This window comes from Microtus oregoni, unplaced genomic scaffold (genome assembly GCF_018167655.1).
Source record: "Microtus oregoni isolate MIOR12 unplaced genomic scaffold, Mior012 000003F_ref0000135, whole genome shotgun sequence".
Lineage (NCBI taxonomy): Eukaryota > Metazoa > Chordata > Mammalia > Rodentia > Cricetidae > Microtus > Microtus oregoni.
Window position 1 is genome coordinate 21,070,917 of NW_024543062.1, and position 16,144 is coordinate 21,087,060.

Genomic DNA, 16,144 nt, shown 5'->3' on the forward strand with positions numbered 1-16,144 from the left:
GATGGAACTCTGACAACACTGGTTCTAGGCCCTTCGACTGCTAAGAAACTAGCTTGTGTCAAGTGTGGCCTGAATCTTCAACAAAGACCAGGGATGCCCCCTGGTGGATATGCACCTTCCCAGTGCAAACACGAAGAGTTTTAGCTCGGGTCTGCTTCCTAGTATCTCGAGGGCTGCAACTAGCCACTGAAAACTGGAATGGTTGAAGGCAAGGCTAATCTTCTTCAGCCTTGGCATGTGGTAAAAATACGCAGCATTGCCGGGGCGGCTTTAGAGCCTGAGCCCTGGTGTTGCCATGAATTAGCTCCAAATCCCAGCTATGTGTACCGCTGGGCATGCTTGGGCACGTTAGTTGTCCAAGCGTGCGGTCTTTCATGCGTCCAGTAAGTATAAGTGGAGTTCTGCCTCACAGAGCAGTGGCCATGAACATGCCTGTGGAAGGGGAGTGCCTGTGGAGGGGACGTGCCTGTGGAGGGGACATGCCTGTGCTGGCCGGCTCAGCGAAGGGCAACACTGTAATTGGTAGGAAGAGCATGTTCCAGGGGACACAAGTCATCGCTCTGAGTATGGCTGTGCTCTTCCTCATTTGTAAAGCAGTTGGTCCCGCTTTCCTTCAGGGTTGCCCTGAAAACCAGACCTTGAATCCAACAGATAAGAACACCTGGGTTCTTCTGTGTGTCTGAGGAGTTATTTTTAGAGCTCGGCTTCTACTTCATGAGAGGCACTCCATCTCGCCAATACTGGCCGTTGGGCTGTTACTGGGACAGTTCTTTGCCCAGAGCTGGGCAGGAAGTGTTGAAAGTGACGAGCTGTTAAGTTGATTCCGCGTTCAGGTTCATCGAGGGCCATTTGGTGCAAGGGTCAGCAGACTTCTCGGAAAGAACCAGAAAACAAACATTCAAGGCTTTGTGAGCGATGCACTTTCTGCTGCAGGTTCTCAGCTCTGTCACCGTGGGTGATACAGAATCAGTGCCTGCTGGACGGTGCCAAACAACCTTCTTGGGAATTCCGATTCCAATCATTTTCACGATTGTGAAATAGTCTTTCTACCACTGCGTTTAGGAACATAAAAAATGTTCTTCTGGGGTGACGTTTAGAGGCGCTCAGAAATGGTCTGGCCTTTGACATACAGTCGTTGTACAGTTTCCTGCAGCACAAGCCTCAAGCAAAGCTAGATTGTCCCAAACCCTGGCAATGTTCACTTTCATACCAAGATGTTCGGGAAAACCTTGAACTTTGCGTGTTGTGTGTGCGAAGGCAGACTTTGAGCAGTCCATGGAGTTGTCCAAGCCACAAACCATGTGTTAGTTGTGTCTGGGACAGGGTCAAGTGTGCTTTCAGTATTAAGGAGCAGAAAATCGGTGTGAAAGTGTTGAAGGCACATGCAGGGTCAGAAAGGGAGAGAAACATGACACTTTCTAGAGGAATAAAGATCAAGTCTTTGCCAGAAGCCAGAGGCAGGTGGATCTCAGTGAGTTCAAGACCAGACAGAGACATCTGGTGAGACCCTGTCTCAAAAAATAAAAGAAATCAAGGATTAAAAACATGACAGGTGCCGGGCGGTGGTGGCGCACACCTTTAATCCCAGCACTCGGGAGGCAGAGGCAGGCGGATCTCTGTGAGTTCGAGGCCAGCCTGGTCTACAAGAGCTAGTTCCAGGACAGGAACCAAAAGCTACGGAGAAACCCTGTCTCGAAAAAATAAAAAAAAAAAAAAAAAAAAAAAAAAAACCTGACAGATGGGGCTGGAGAGATGGCTCAGCGGTTAAGAGCATTGCCTGCTCTTCCAAAGATCCTGAGTTCAACTCCCAGCAACCACATGGTGGCTCACAACCATCTGTAATGGTGCCCTCTTCTGGTTTTCAGGCATACACACAGAAAGAATATTGCATACATAAATAAATAAAAAATATTTTAAAAAAAAACCTGACAGGTGCTGAATTTGGCTATGCACTCCTTTAATTGCAGCATTTGGTTTTGTTTTTGGTTTTTTTTTTAAATTTATTTATTTATTATGTATACAATATTCTGTGTGTATGCCTGCAGGCCAGAAGAGGGCACCAGACCTCATTACAGATGGTTGTGAGCCACCATGTGGTTGCTGGAAATTGAACTCAGGACCTTTGGAAGAGCAGGCAATGCTCTTAACCTCTCTTAACCTCCGAGCCATCTCTCCAGCCCGTTTTTTGATTTTTTTGAGACAGGGTTTCTCTGTGGAGTCCTGGCTGTCCTGGAACTTGCTCTGTAGACCAAGCTGGCCTCGAACTCATAGAGATCCTTCTGCCTCTGCCTCCTGAGTGTTGGAATTAAAGGCATGCGCCACCACTGCTCGGCCTCATCAAGAGTTATTGCGGGGGGGGGGGGGGGGGGGGCTGGAGAGATGGCTCAGTGGTTAAGAGTACTGACTGCTCTTCCAGAGGACCCGGGTTCAATTCCCAGCACCCACATGGCAGCTCACAACTGTCTGAAGATCCAGTTGCAGGGGATCTGACACCTTCACACCAATAAACAATAAAAAAAAAATTAAAAAAAAAGAGTTGTTGCGGTCAATTTCGACTATATGGTGAATTCTGGGGCCAGACAGGATAATATATAGCAAGATCCTCTTTTTAAAAGGAACAAAGGTCAAAAAAGCAGCAGAGCCAAGCATGGTGTGCCTGTGCCGCCTCAGGAGTTGGGAGAGCATGGCAGGAGGGTTCTGAGTTCGAGATCATTCTGGGCTATGTAAGGAGATCTGTCTTCTGAAAAAACCTGCTTGTGATCTCAGCATCTGGGGGCAGGAAGATCAAGAGTTCCTTCTGGGCTGCAGTGCTGAGGCCAGCCTAAACTACAGGATTCACTGGCTCAAAACCCAAAACCAAAACCAAGCAGTCAGAAAAGCAGGCCATGGGCTGGATTGACTGCTGGCCCTGAGATGGTTGTGTGTCTCTGGATGAAGGTTGTGGTGAATAAAAGGGTTCAACTTTGGTTGTTGTTGGGGGTCTCTAAGTTTCCATGGACCATATATTTGTCACTGAGATAGTAAGGAATTAGGGTCCTTTCAGACCAGATGTTGGGGTTCCCACTGCAGTCCTGTTCTTCTCGAGTGTCACACACGGAGGCGCCTGCTTCCTTCAGGAATCACCAGGAACTTGGCAGGCTGCCTTGTGTCTGTATGCTCCCCTCCATGGTGGAAGTTCCAGAGACACCTGTTTTCCCATTTCACAGATGAGCCAAGAAAGGTCAAAGGTTTGCTTGCTGGTGGGATCCGGGTGCTCGCCTGGAGGGTCTGTCTCTGTTCAGAGCTGGTTCCCTTTTCTCTGGGCTGTTGTCAGAGGCCGAGAAGGAAGGCTGGGCTGTCCTCACCAGGAGATACTTGCTCTTTTCCTTGTGCTGCCATTCGTAGGTGACATGGCTTCCACCTCATACTTGATACTTACTCGTTGTCTAGCTTGTGATAAGCTAGGCCCCGTTCTCCAGAGTCGTGTTGTAGAACTGTGAGGTGCCAGCACCCGTGGCGCAGGGAAGACAGACAAGAAAGCAGTATAATCTCAGCTGTGGAGATCCGTGCTGGGGGTAATGAAGCATCGTTACATTCTGGACCCTGTGCCAATTATTTGAGGAATCGTATGTTTTCTTCCTCACACCCAATCTAGCAGAAGGGCTGATAAGATGAAGACTGAGGATCAAAGAAACCAAGTTATCTGTTGCCTTCACAGACTAGTGTTTTTTTCCTCCTTAGATTGATTATTTATTATTTATTTATTTATTATTGATGACGGGTCTAGACTTGCCTGGGACTCACTGAGAAAGTCATCCTGGCCTTGGACCCACGGTGCTCCTCCTGCCTTACTCAGCCTCCTGAGCGTTGGAATTACAGGTGTACAGAAGGTATCCCTGGTCTATATAATGCATGAGGCTGAAACTGGCACCTTGTATGTATTAGGCAGGCATGCTACCAATTGAGCCAGATTTCTAGTTTCAGAAATGAGACCTTGTGTGAATATGTGTGTATGCATGGGTGCCTGCCAGTCTGTCTCTCTAGGCCAGCAGACAACCTTGGGTACTTTCTGAGGAGTTAGTTATCCACCTTGCTTTTATAAGGCAGTGTTTCTCACTGACAGGCATCTCAGTGAGTGTAGGCTAAGCTGGCTGACCAGAGAGCCCCTTGCAGAGGAGTCACTTAAGACCATCGGAAAACACAGATATTTACATTATGACTCATAACAGTAGCAAAATTAGTTATAAAATGGCAATGAAAATAATTTTATGGTTGGAGGTCACCCCAGCACGAGAGGTATAGCATCAGAAATGTTGAGAACCACTACTCTCTATGCTTGCCTGCAGTCCGGTCTTACGGAGGCTTTTTCTCATCTGAGGCTCCCTCTGACTGTAGTTTGTGTCAAGTTGACATAAAACGAGCCAATACCCACAGACATTGGCTGGCTTGGAGTAGCAGTGAGGAGAGTGGCAAGCTCTGTAGGGGAAGCAGATGTTGGATGCGGCAGGGAGGGAGGGAAAAGTGCTTCTTCATGGGATCTGGAGTCCTAAGCTGGTCAGTGAACAGTCTGTACATTCTCTCCCCAGGGAGTCGCCGACTGGTGGATGTGATGGACGTGAACACCCAGAAGGGTACCGAGATGAGCATGTCCCAGTTTGTGCGTTACTACGAGACCCCAGAGGCACAGCGGGACAAACTCTACAATGTCATCAGCCTTGAGTTCAGCCACACGAAGCTGGAGCACCTGGTCAAGCGCCCCACTGTGGTATGCCAAGGCCTTCATGGCCCCTTCCTTCCTCATCTGCCACCCACTTGCTTGCCATGAGGCCTGACTCTAGGCTGCTTGCAGTTTGAGATGGAATGGATGTGAGATGGAATGGCTGGGTGGGCGTGGTTGAGGCTGGTCTCTTAGGGCATGGTGGGAAAATGCCGAAGCAGAGTTGGATCCAGGGTGGCGTGGGTGAGGCAGCCTAGCTGAAGGCACCCAGGGACTCCTCGGGTAGAGGGGTAGTTCTTTCTGGAATGTGCAGGAGACACGAGGGTGCTTACAGTTTACTGACTTTCAGGTGGACCTGGTGGACTGGGTGGACAACATGTGGCCCCAGCACCTTAAGGAAAAGCAGACGGAAGCCACAAACGCCCTTGCAGAGATGAAGTACCCCAAAGTGAAGAAGTAAGATTGCTTGGCTGGTGGTGGGACTGGGCAGGGCTGAACCCCAAACTTGTGGGTATTGGCAAGGGACTTCTTGGTCCTCTATGTGAATCTCAGTGTTGCTTCAGAGGTGAAGGATTGACCCCTGGCTGGCACACAGTGGTCACACGAGAGATGAGTCCCTGGGTGTGAACAAACCGGCCTTTGGGTGCTGTGATGGGTCAGGCGTGCCTTCCTGTTGGCCCTGGAGCTTCTCCATAGCTGCTCTGAAGGTCTAAGAGGAGTGATGGGAACTCCCTCTGTGGAATCCATGTCTGCGTATGGGTACAGTTTTCTGGTTTGGTCTGTACCCTCAACGTGACATTGTCCTGGAAGCACAGAACTCAGGCTGGGCAGTGTGTGCCTCTCACTTTAAAGATTTTGTTATTTAATATGTGTGTGTGAATGCCTGTGTGTGTGTGTGTGTGTGTGTGTGTGTGTGTGTGTGTGTGCACCACGTGTGTACCGTCGCACCAGATCACCTGGAAAGACAAGGAGTGGTGAACCTCTAATGTGGGTGCTAGGAGCTAAACCTGGCCCCACTGTGAGATTAGCCAGTGCTTTTAACCACAGAACGATCTGTCCAACCCGGTTCTCTTTTCTTTGGTGTTGAGATGTGGAACTTCTGATCCAGAAGCACCTCCCCAAACAAAGTTCAATGTCAGTCACGTGATGTGCCTTCAGTGGTGCCCTGTGGATTGGAGGGTGATCTGGGTAGGGAAGGCAACCCCAGTTGAGGGCAGAGAGAGACCTCGGTAGCTGTCACAGGACCAGCTTGTTCTGAGCCTGCTGTTCAGTATGGACAGTGGTACTTGGGGGGCCTTTCATATTCAGGGATTTTAATAATGGGCCATCTGGAGAAGGAAGTCACCTTAGATAATCCTGCCGTTTCAGACCCTCTGCTTCTGTCTCTGAAAATGGGAAGGGGATACTGGCTTCCCAGAAAGACTGGTGCTGGCAGCCTGGCTCCATTAGCATCTGTGCTTAGCTCTGCTGCCAGCCGCGCCCCCAGGAAATCTCAGCCGTGAACTCCTCATTTCCCCAGCCCTCCATTCAGCCTGTATTGAATGCAGACAGTGTGCCTGGCTTTGTAAGGCAGGCTAGTACTCTTGGCCCTGGATTTTTCAATGTTTCTCTCTCTCTCTCTCTCTCTTTCTCTCTCTCTCTCTCTCTCTCTCTCTCTCTCATTAATTCTTGGATGTTTTTCTTCCCCTCTAAACTAAAGTTCAGTGTAATCCTTGGATCTGGGCTTTATCAAAGGCAGAGAATATGGTCCAGGTGCAGAGGGAGGGAAGCAGGGCTTGTTTCCAATTCTGTTCTGTTCCGATTGAATCATAGCACAGTGTTTCAAGATGGACAGATGAAGGGGTGAACAGGACTAAAGGACCTTCATCCTCATGCAGCCTGTTTAGAGCATGTCTTGTAGCACAAGTTGCCATGTTTCTAGGTAGAGATGAATTCTTTTGAGCCCTTGTTCTCAAGGGGTCTTCTTGCAGGGCAGGAGGCATTTAACTTGGGTTTTATTTATTCTTTGTTTTGTTTGAAACAATCTCTTTACATAGTTCTGGCTGTTCTGGAACTCACTCTGTAGACCAGGCTGGCCTTGAACTGGGAGATCTACCTGCCTCTGTCTCCCATTCATCTTAATTGAAGGTATGCAGTACCATGCCTGACTACTTTTCTTTACAATTGGTTTATTACTTCTGTGGTTGTGTATGATACATGTGTGTTGGTGTGTACCACAGTGTGCCTAAGTTGGCTTTTTTTCATGGGAATTGCTCACTCACGTGGCCAGGCGTGTGGAGCAAGTGCTTTACCTATTGGGCTGCCTCTGGGTCCTAACTGGGCTTTGGCGGGCAGAGGAAATGTGATGATTGGGGAGGGATTGAGAAAAGGAAATGGTGAAGATAGAGCTGGAAGAAAGAAGCAGTGACTGTTTCCATTCATTCATTCACTCAGTATCAGGGAATGGAGCATCTTAGTGGTAAAAGCTGAGATCAGAGAAGCAGAGCAGCCAGCCACTAGTTCTTACCACTATGAAATCCTCAGACCAAAGGGGATATTCTGTCTCTACTAGTTCTGAGACTGGATGCTGTCTCTGTGAAACCTCAGACCAAATCCCTGAGCTCCTGCCTCCTCCAGCCTTATATTCCTCTCTGCGCCCAGCCATATCACTCCTGTCTCCTCCTCTAGTGCTGGGATTAAAGGCATAGGATCCCAAGTGCTGGAATCACCTTAGTGTGAGCTCTGTTTCTCTTTTAGACGGATTCAATGTCTTGTAGCCCCCAGGGTGGCCCTGAAATTATAGGGATCCGTCTGCCTCTGTCTTCTTAGTGCTGGGATTAAAGATGTGTGCGACCACTGCCTGGTCTCTGTGACTAACTAGTGGCTTAGCTCTGCACTCTGATCTTCAGGCAAGCTTTATTTGTTAGATGACAAACAAAATATCACCGCACTGACCTCTGGGGATGAGGCCACCAATCTTGGTACTGGTCTGAAATGAATCATCTGGGAAGGCTCTCTCGGTTGACCCCAGAGCTCTCAAATATAGCCAGTCTATCTTGCCAGGTCACCTCAGGGATCCCCTGTCTTGGCCCCGTGAGGTGCTAGAATTACAGTCAGGCAGCCACAACCCTGAAATTTATGTGAGTTCTGGTGATTTGAATTCCAGTCTTCGTGCTGGCCTAGCAGGTACCAACAGTCACTGAGCATCTTCCCCAGTTCTGGGGAGTGTGGTTTGAGAGGGTCTCAGTAGACAACCAGGCTTGGCTCACAGCTCATGGCCTTCGTGCCTGCACTTGCTGAGTGCCTGGAGTACCGTCAGTCTTCGTCATACGCCCCACCCCCCTTCCTTGAGATCTTCTAAGCAGAGCAGGATGGGGTGTATGCATTCATGTGGGCTTGCATTCTTGCATTCTGCTGTGTGGATTGGAGGTTTGAGGAGGCTGCTGCCTGGCCTGCATCTCAGCAGACAAGAGGGGATCGCCCCTGGGCATATATTTAGGAAGTGAAATAGATTGTACTGGGTGATGTGAATGCCTACTGAGGTCTGCCCTGCCCTTCAGAGGGCACATTACAGTCTGCACACTACGCTAAGAGTCCTCCAGATAGTAAGCCCACACACATTTAGGGGCTCTCTAGTTACGAAAAATAATAGGACATAAATGTGTGACTGTTTAGGCTCATGTATCTCAGAGGAATTGACGAGACTGTGTTTCAAATAGATTTCCAAACTCTGTCAGTGGCCATGGGAACTTGCTATAGGATTTGAACCTCGCTAGGAAGGACGGTGTCACCTTGGAGATAGTCCATTTGTTCAACTGAAAAGAAGGCTGATTTCAAATGTTCATAAGCAAGGTGAAAAAAAAAAATCTCACCATGATGGAGTCCTCTGGGACTGTGGAATGGTTCTGTGGAATTTAATTAAAATGACATTGTTTCTGGAAATCACAGTGCTTCCTTGCTGGAGGCGCCTACAGAACAGACAGCTGATGGCCCTCCTGAATGGAAGAAAGGTTTGCGCGGTGGAGGGGGACTTGTGACTAACAGTAGGCTTTTTTCCTGCCTCTAGGATTTATACCGCTTCATTGTGGTCAGAGGTTTGGGAATTTTAATAGGTTTTGGTAGAGATTCTTAAGGCAGGGGAAGGTGAATGGACCCTAGGCACACGAGGCGGAGGGAGAGGAAAGCTTTCTAGGGGGTGTTAATGTATTAGTTATAGTGCAAGAGGCCACTTTAAGCGAGCCGCGTTCCCATTATCACGGAGCACATATTGTGGTGGGGACAAACACGCCAACAAGGAAGTTGTGTAATTGAATGTGTCCCATGCGTCTCATGCGTCTCAGTGGAACCCGGGGCTGCAGGGTACAAAAGAGCGAAGTGGGTAAGCAATGAATGCCCATAGCACCTGCATCTCTGCCGTTGCCACAGCCTCCTGCTCTCCCCTGCCGAGATGCTTTGAGTGGGTAAAATTAGTCACCTTGGAAAAGTCCTGCCTGGACGGTGACAGTAGTGGGGAGTTCCCTGGCTTGGTTGCTTATTGTTGCTTAGCCATTACCCTTAACTTTAACATCCTTTGGAAAAATAAAACAAAACAAAACAAAAAACAGGATTGCGGGCTCATGTCTGCAATCCTCCCAGCACCTGAAGGGCTAAGGCAAGGGGATCACTGTGAGTTCAAGTCTAAAACAACCCCCCAATTCACCCTTCAACCCCCAAAGCTGAAGACACTAAAGGTGATATCGGGGATCTAAGAGCAGCAGCAGGGGGTTTGCTCGAGGGCTCTTCAGAGTTTATGTCAAGGCTTAGGTCTAGGTGTATTCATCTGACGGTGAGAACCAGGCTTCTTAAGTGGAGCCTCACATGGCGGCTGGTATCAGTGGACGTTGAGTTTCTCACCATGTTGACCACTCCACAGGGCTGCTTGAATGTCCTCTCGGCATGGCAGCTGGTTCCCCAGAGAGAATGGGAAGACTCAAGAGGCCATGGTGCTCTTAGGACCTGTTTACTTCTGACTTCTCTTGTATTCATTCATTAATTAGTCCAGCTCATACCCTAAGGGGGTAGAGATGGAGTTCTACTTTATTATTTATTTATTTATTTATTTTCCCTTTTTGGAAGGGTGGTGGTTTCTTTGAGACGAGATCTCATGTAGCCCAGGCTGGCCTCAATTTGCTGTGTAGCCAAAGATGACTTGAGTTTCTGATTCCCCTGCATTAACCTCAGGACTGCTGGAGTTATGTGACATGTGACCCCATGTCTTGTTTTAATTTTTTTTTAGTTTATTTTTTATTTTATGTGTGCGAGTGTTTTTCTTTCATATGTATGTATGTATATATGTACGTACTGTGTGTCCCTGCAGAGACCAAAAGAGGGTATTTGGTCTTCTGGAACTGGAGTAACAAACAGTTGTGAGCTACCATGTGTGGGCAGGGAACCAAGCCTGGGTCTTCTGCAGGAGCAGCAAGTCGCAAGTCTCCTAAGCACTGAGCAATCTCTCCAGCACTCCCAAGTCTTGTTTTTATGTGATGCTGGACTTTGAACCCAGGGCTTTATACCATCCAGGGGAACACTCTGCCAACTGAACTCCATGCCCAGATTCCCGCCCCAGCCCCAGGCATGTGTGCATGCCAGGCAAGGGCTCTCCCGTGGAGCCGCAGCCGCAGCTTAGCGCTATCCTATGAAAGGAAGAGCTTGAAAGAATTCCTGGGCATTGGAAGCCTCCACCATCCGATAGGTCTGGACATGTGTGCACTTTTTCCACTGAGGAGGATTGGGCATGGTAGCCCATTGCAGAAAGGGATTAGTGAATCTCTCACTCCTAGCTGCTGTAACAGGATTTTGGCAGTGAGTGTTACTAGTGTAATGATAGATTGTGGGGCCACAGTGAAGGAGCTCAGAATCCCAGCAAAGAGGGGCTTCAAATAAAGCATATGTTTGCAGCCCAGATGACTGCGAAGGGGCTTGGCCTCACCCACCCACACATACTCACAATTTTACAGTATGTTTTTGCTCTGCTGACTAGAAAATCTGGGGGATATTTTGGAAGGAGAAGCTGAAAACACAGGGTGACAGTTTTACTGAATGCTCAGGCGTCAGGCCAGCGTGCACTTGTCTTCGTTGGGAGACCCAGCTTGTCCTTCTGTGTGGAGGCTCTTTGCCCTGGCCTGCCTTTTCCCCCGTGCTGTGGGAAGACAGGCATCTGCATCAGATGTGAAATGTGGAGTCTGATCCTTAGGTGGGATGAGAGGTCTCACGTGTGGCCCTGGGGGTCTGAAGTTCTGTTTTCAGCCAGGCCTGCTTCACATCTGTTAGAGCCACGTGCCCCTTTCGGTCCAGATGTTTGCTGCCGTCGTAAGTGTTCACCCATGTCTTACCAGGTAGGGAAACTCACAGTCGTGGACAGAGACACCTCCCCAATGAAGAGTGCTCACACCCAAGAAAGAGAACATTCTCCGGAGCTATTCTTTTTAGCTTTCAATAGGGAAAACATAAACCTGCTAAGAAAAACAATCTAACCAGTTGCAGTCTAGGAAGGTCCAGAGAAGGAACTGCCTGGGTCATTAAACCCCTGGAAATGAGTTCAGTGTTTGCATAGTTGAAGTGGGGTGATGGGGTTGAAAGGTGGCATAGAGGCTACACTGTTTTTATAGGATCTGAATGTAACCAATGGTTACTGTCAACACTTTAGTTAGAACCTATTAACCTTGTGGCTTTCCACCATATACAATGTTTGGCCAAAGAATGAAATTTGGTTTCTGCCTCTTCAAAGTCATACCGACATCTCCTGGCTCCTCGAGGCTTTGGAGGAAGGGTGACTTTTGAGCTGAGTTGAACTCTCTTTTGCCTAAAGTTAGTGAATGACTGAAGTTGGCCTGTGACATCAAATTTTGTTGTTATTGGCCAGGTAGATCAGGATGGGACTGGGAGATTTGCCGCTTTTAGGTTAGTGTCCAGGATGAGGGGCTGTGCTTCTGAACATTGGCTTCCTCATCTGAAATGGTGGGGATGAGCTTACAATGTGTGACGTTTGGGTTGAACAATGTAGTTTCTAATTACTGGATATTTATCTAAATGAATTCCTGCAATAATATCTATGTCCGTAGGGTTACGGGGCTATTGAGGCTCAGGTAAGGGAAGAGTCTTCTAGAATGCCTAGCTAAACTTCAGCTTACCTCCTTCTAGGAAATTACTGGGGAGAGGAAAAAAGTTGCCCAAGGTCACACAGCTAGTAGGGCCAGAACCTCACCCCTCCCCATCATAGACTCTCCAGAAATCTTAGCTCTGGTCCTCCCTCCAGCTATGCCAGCCAGAGAGGGGAATAGTTAAGGCAGGTGGCTTTATTAGGTTGCCACCTGGGCAGTAAGGTGCAGAAAACCCACACCCAGTAGTCTCCAAGCTACTGCCTGGGAGCTTAGGAGTGGGCTAGGGGTCCCGCTGCACATAGCGGCGTGTGTTCTAGTGTGGCTGGTGCTCCTGTCACCGCGGCCTTTCCACCTAGCTGGCGGCCTCAGCGCCGCGCGGGTGTTCAGTTTCAGCGCTGGGATGAGCGCAGACAGCGCCTGTCTCCCCGAGGAAGGAAGGCTGCGCGAGAGGGCCCCAGCGTCCTGAGCTGGGGCCTGGCAGCGCGGCTGGCTGCGATCGCCCCACGGGTCTGGCGCGCAGTGCGTCGAGCCTCTGCGGAAGGGGGACGCCTGGGAGCCGCTCCACGGCCGCCGAGGGTAACCTCCTTTGTGGTGCGTGGGGCGGGTGTGGGTGGCCTCCTGCCCGCGGGATGCATGGCCAGCATCGCTGAACTGTTCTTTGTGTCTCCCGGGGTGGGTTGGAAGTGTGGGGTGTGTACGTTCGCGCCCGCGCGGCGCCTCTAGTCCGTCACCCGTCGCCAGCTTTCCTGAGTCTCTCCATCAGACCTTAGCCCGAGGGGATGCCACCTAGGCCACCTCTGGGAGAATTTCTGGAAGTTGGAGGGAGAAGGACGGGGTGGGGCTGCCCAGCCTCTGCAGACCCCAGGCCGCGCCCCAAAGTTGGTGAGGCAGGTGCAGTGCCCCCTTATACCTCGAGCCTTCCTCTATCCCGGGCCTCCAGCCCCTCAAGGACTGCGCTCCTCAGCTATGGATTTTCAGCAATTCTCAGCTGCTAACTTACAGGGTGCATAGAAGCCACCTGGTGTGGTGGGGGCGGGGTTGGGGTGTCGCGTCCGTGGCTGTCCAGCCTTGCCATTGCGGAAACCTGCCTGCTAGGCAGGCGGGCTGGCGGAGGGGAAAGAAAGCTTTAGCTAGCGGCTGTGGCACCAAGCCGAGCCGGGGTGCCCGTGTGACTGCGGTGTGCTTGGGAGGAGGAAGCTGTAGAGGTCAGTGCAAAGGCGTCACGCCAGAGCGAGCAGGAGCGAGGAGGAAGCCCCCTATCAGCGCGGGTGGGAGTCTTGGGGTGGCGAGCGCAGGGTTGCCTTTGAACTGCAGGGGCGGGTACACAGTCACTTCCGCGTAAGGAGAGGGTTAAGGGCTTGAGGGCTGGAATGGACACTGAAAAGACGGGTCCACATTAGAAGAGGCTGGTCTGGAAGGAAGGTTCTAACACAGTAGGTCCCTGAGGGCAGAGCAGACGCTTGGAGAACTTTCCCTGCCTACACAGCCAGAGAGAACCCTAGTTTTCTATGTGAGTGGTTGGGGCGGCGGTGGTAAGGGGGTCTGGAAGATGGGCTAAGTGGGAGTGACCCATTTGACCAAGCAGTCCCAGGGGTCCTAGAGCTGGACAAACCAAACCTGGTTCTTTCTCCCTGCTGTAGGTGCCCCGTGGGTATCCAGCTACAGGCTGAAGGAAGCCTGTCCTCTTGGCTCCACCCCGCACACTTAAATTGTTTTCTCTAGTCTGTGTTGAGCTGAGGTTAAATTGTTTTCTCTAGTCTCTGTTAATCTGAGGCCTGGAGGGGGTGGATTAAAAAAGAAGAAAAAAAAACCCTGAGAGGAAGAACTGGTTTTAGGGAAATGAGGACTAATATTTTGAAGTGGAGCTTAGAGGAAAGAGGCCAGTGTGGTCCATGAGGGTGGGGTAGGGTAGGGCTTTAGGACCCACCCCCCCATTCTTTGGAGAGAAGATCTGAGGTCTTAAGTTAGGACCTGTTTGCATCGCCTTGGGTGGGCAGGCCGGCAGGGTGTGTGTGGAGCCCCAGTCAGGACTTCAGCAGCGCTAGTGCCAGCTTCGTGACAGTCCTGGGCTGTCAACTACACCCCTCCTATGGGGTTGCTAGGCAGCGGGGCTCTGATGTACGGGGAGGCCTTCTGATTTGTCAGACTCCTGCAGACACATGGTTAAAGCTCCTTCCAGCCTATCCGGAGGAGGGACGCGGCACGCTGCCTGCATATTGCCGAGCCCCGGGTCCACCTGAACAAGGGGTGCAAAAGGCAACCAGAAGGAGGGGGCTCCTGGAGCCCTCCAACCTTCAAACCAGCCCAGCCCCACGCCCCCCATTCTCTCCACTGGGCTTGCTGCTGGCTCCTCCCTGCAGGTCCCCGCCCCATTCTATCCCTCTTCCCCAAACCACGGAAGAGCAAAGTGCAGCAGGGAAAAGAGGTCAGTGGGGTAAGCGTGTATGCGGGCCTCTGTAGGTGTCAAGATGGGTATGAGGGAGGGGAGATTGCTCTTTTGTGCCCCTTGGGGTTCTTGTGGGTAGGGGGTCAGTGGTAAAGGAGCTAACACCGTTGTTGGTCAGGCCTGAACTTGGAAGCCAGTGAGGTACCCCGCTCACTCAATCTCTGTGCACCCCTAGGGCTAGCATGTAGGGGGAGGAACGGGAGCTTGCTGTGTACCTGCCTTAAAGGCTGGACTGCCTGCCTCTTCTAGTGCTTATCAGGGACGGAGCTGCTGTGGGTTCCTTCTCGCCTTGGATACACAACCTGTGGTCCAGCTTCTATTGCCGGAGTTTTTCACCCCTCTCCAATCCCAAGACCATCTTTGAATCCTTCCACTTGCGATAAAACATCTTTGAGATAAAATTCACATATAGCTCACATAGAAAAAGTGTGCAACCCAGTGTTTTCTGGTGTGTTGACAGAAAGGTGCAACCACACAGCCAATTTTAGGTATTTTCATCCTGATGGGATGAAACCCCCACCCATGTTAGTGTCATTCCCACCCCACCCCCACCCAGCCCCTGGCCACCACTAATCTGTGTGCTTCCTCGTCGGATTTCCCTAACTTAGGGTGTTTCGTGTCTGCGGAACTGGGTGGGATTTCTAGCTTCATTGCTTACTTGGCGAGCCATTGCGTCATTTAACTTTATCTGTGTAGCCTTGTCTGCAAGAGGCTCTTCTGCAAGGGCAGGGATCGTCTGCACTCTTACCCATTTCTCAGCGCTGAGCTTCATTCCTGGGCTGGACTGCTGGTTGAATGAATGAGATGAATGGGGACTGGTAATTGGCTGACTACGCAGGTGGTTTACTACTGAATTCCAGGGGGCCCAGCTGCTACAAAGGGGGCTGGCAGCTAGGGAGAGCTGAAGTCATTGGATCTGTGAAGGAGCAGAAAGGAAGCCTTGGGATTGGGGGGGGGAGGGGTGGCGGTTAGGGGTCGAAACTGATAGTGGCCTATGGGTTGCCAGTTCTCTTGGGAACTTGAAAACCAAGACGCTGTCTCTGAGCTCTGGGTGGGTGACCCATGCTTGAGATTTGTCACCTGATCCCAGGGGCATCCCCCAGGAGGGAAACTCCACTTAGATTTTAATTTTTAAAATAAGAAGAGGAAATTCCCCATCTGCAACCTTTATAAAAGGGCATCATCGGGTCAGGTGGCTCTGAAGGGTTTGCTCGCCCTGTTATTTGGAGTTGACTTGTGCTCTCTGCCCCCACTCCTGCTTCTGTATTGCAGGTACTGTCTGATGAGTGTGAAGGGTTGTTTCACTGACTTCCACATTGACTTCGGAGGTACCTCTGTGTGGTACCATGTTTTCCGTGGTGGGAAGGTGAGTATCTCTAGCTTTCGTAAGTACTTCAGGCCGGTTTGCACCTCCTAAGACCCTCTAGCATAAATTCCTTGGCTTTGTCTCTGGGTTTTTTAACTTCAGAGTAGAGGTGGCAGTCACTGCCTGCCTCTGAGCAAGAACGTTTTGCACCAGAGATAGACATGGCTCTGAAGATGAAGTAGTGGGGTATATATTCAGGGTGCCTGTGCCAAGTCTACTTTTGTGGGCAGCATCCCTGCATGGATGTAGGTGATGCACGGGTTTCTTGAGGATGCCCATGAGGGCCTGGCTCATCTGGGTCTTCATGGACATCCATTTTAAACGACGGTGTTGGAAGAGACTCAGGGAGGAGGTCAGCCCACTTGATTCCAGATGTTTTTCCTCCAAAGTGAGCACAGGCGAAGTTTATTTATTGGGGCCATTTTATCATACATCTTAGGAAATTCCCTTCCACTTCGCTCGCTACCTCCCAGACAAGCCTGTGGCTCAGGGGAGAAACTGTTCCACCCAGCACAGGA

At 50.4% G+C, this 16,144-nt stretch overlaps 1 protein-coding gene across 7 annotated transcripts in view; it reads left to right on the plus strand.

Moving 5' to 3' along the window:
* The window catches only part of Kdm2b (lysine demethylase 2B), a 129,917-nt gene that overhangs the window by 27,147 nt on the left and 86,626 nt on the right, over positions 1–16,144 (plus strand). For 6 of the 7 annotated variants that reach the window (XM_041648076.1, XM_041648079.1, XM_041648077.1 and 3 more), the window contains 3 exons: positions 4,566–4,744; positions 5,046–5,152; positions 15,533–15,626. In XM_041648076.1, coding sequence (XP_041504010.1) covers positions 4,566–4,744; positions 5,046–5,152; positions 15,533–15,626 — 380 coding nt within the window. Of the gene's footprint in view, positions 1–4,565; positions 4,745–5,045; positions 5,153–14,182; positions 14,249–15,532; positions 15,627–16,144 lie in introns of those variants that run through there. The other variant, XM_041648082.1, reaches the window with a different exon arrangement.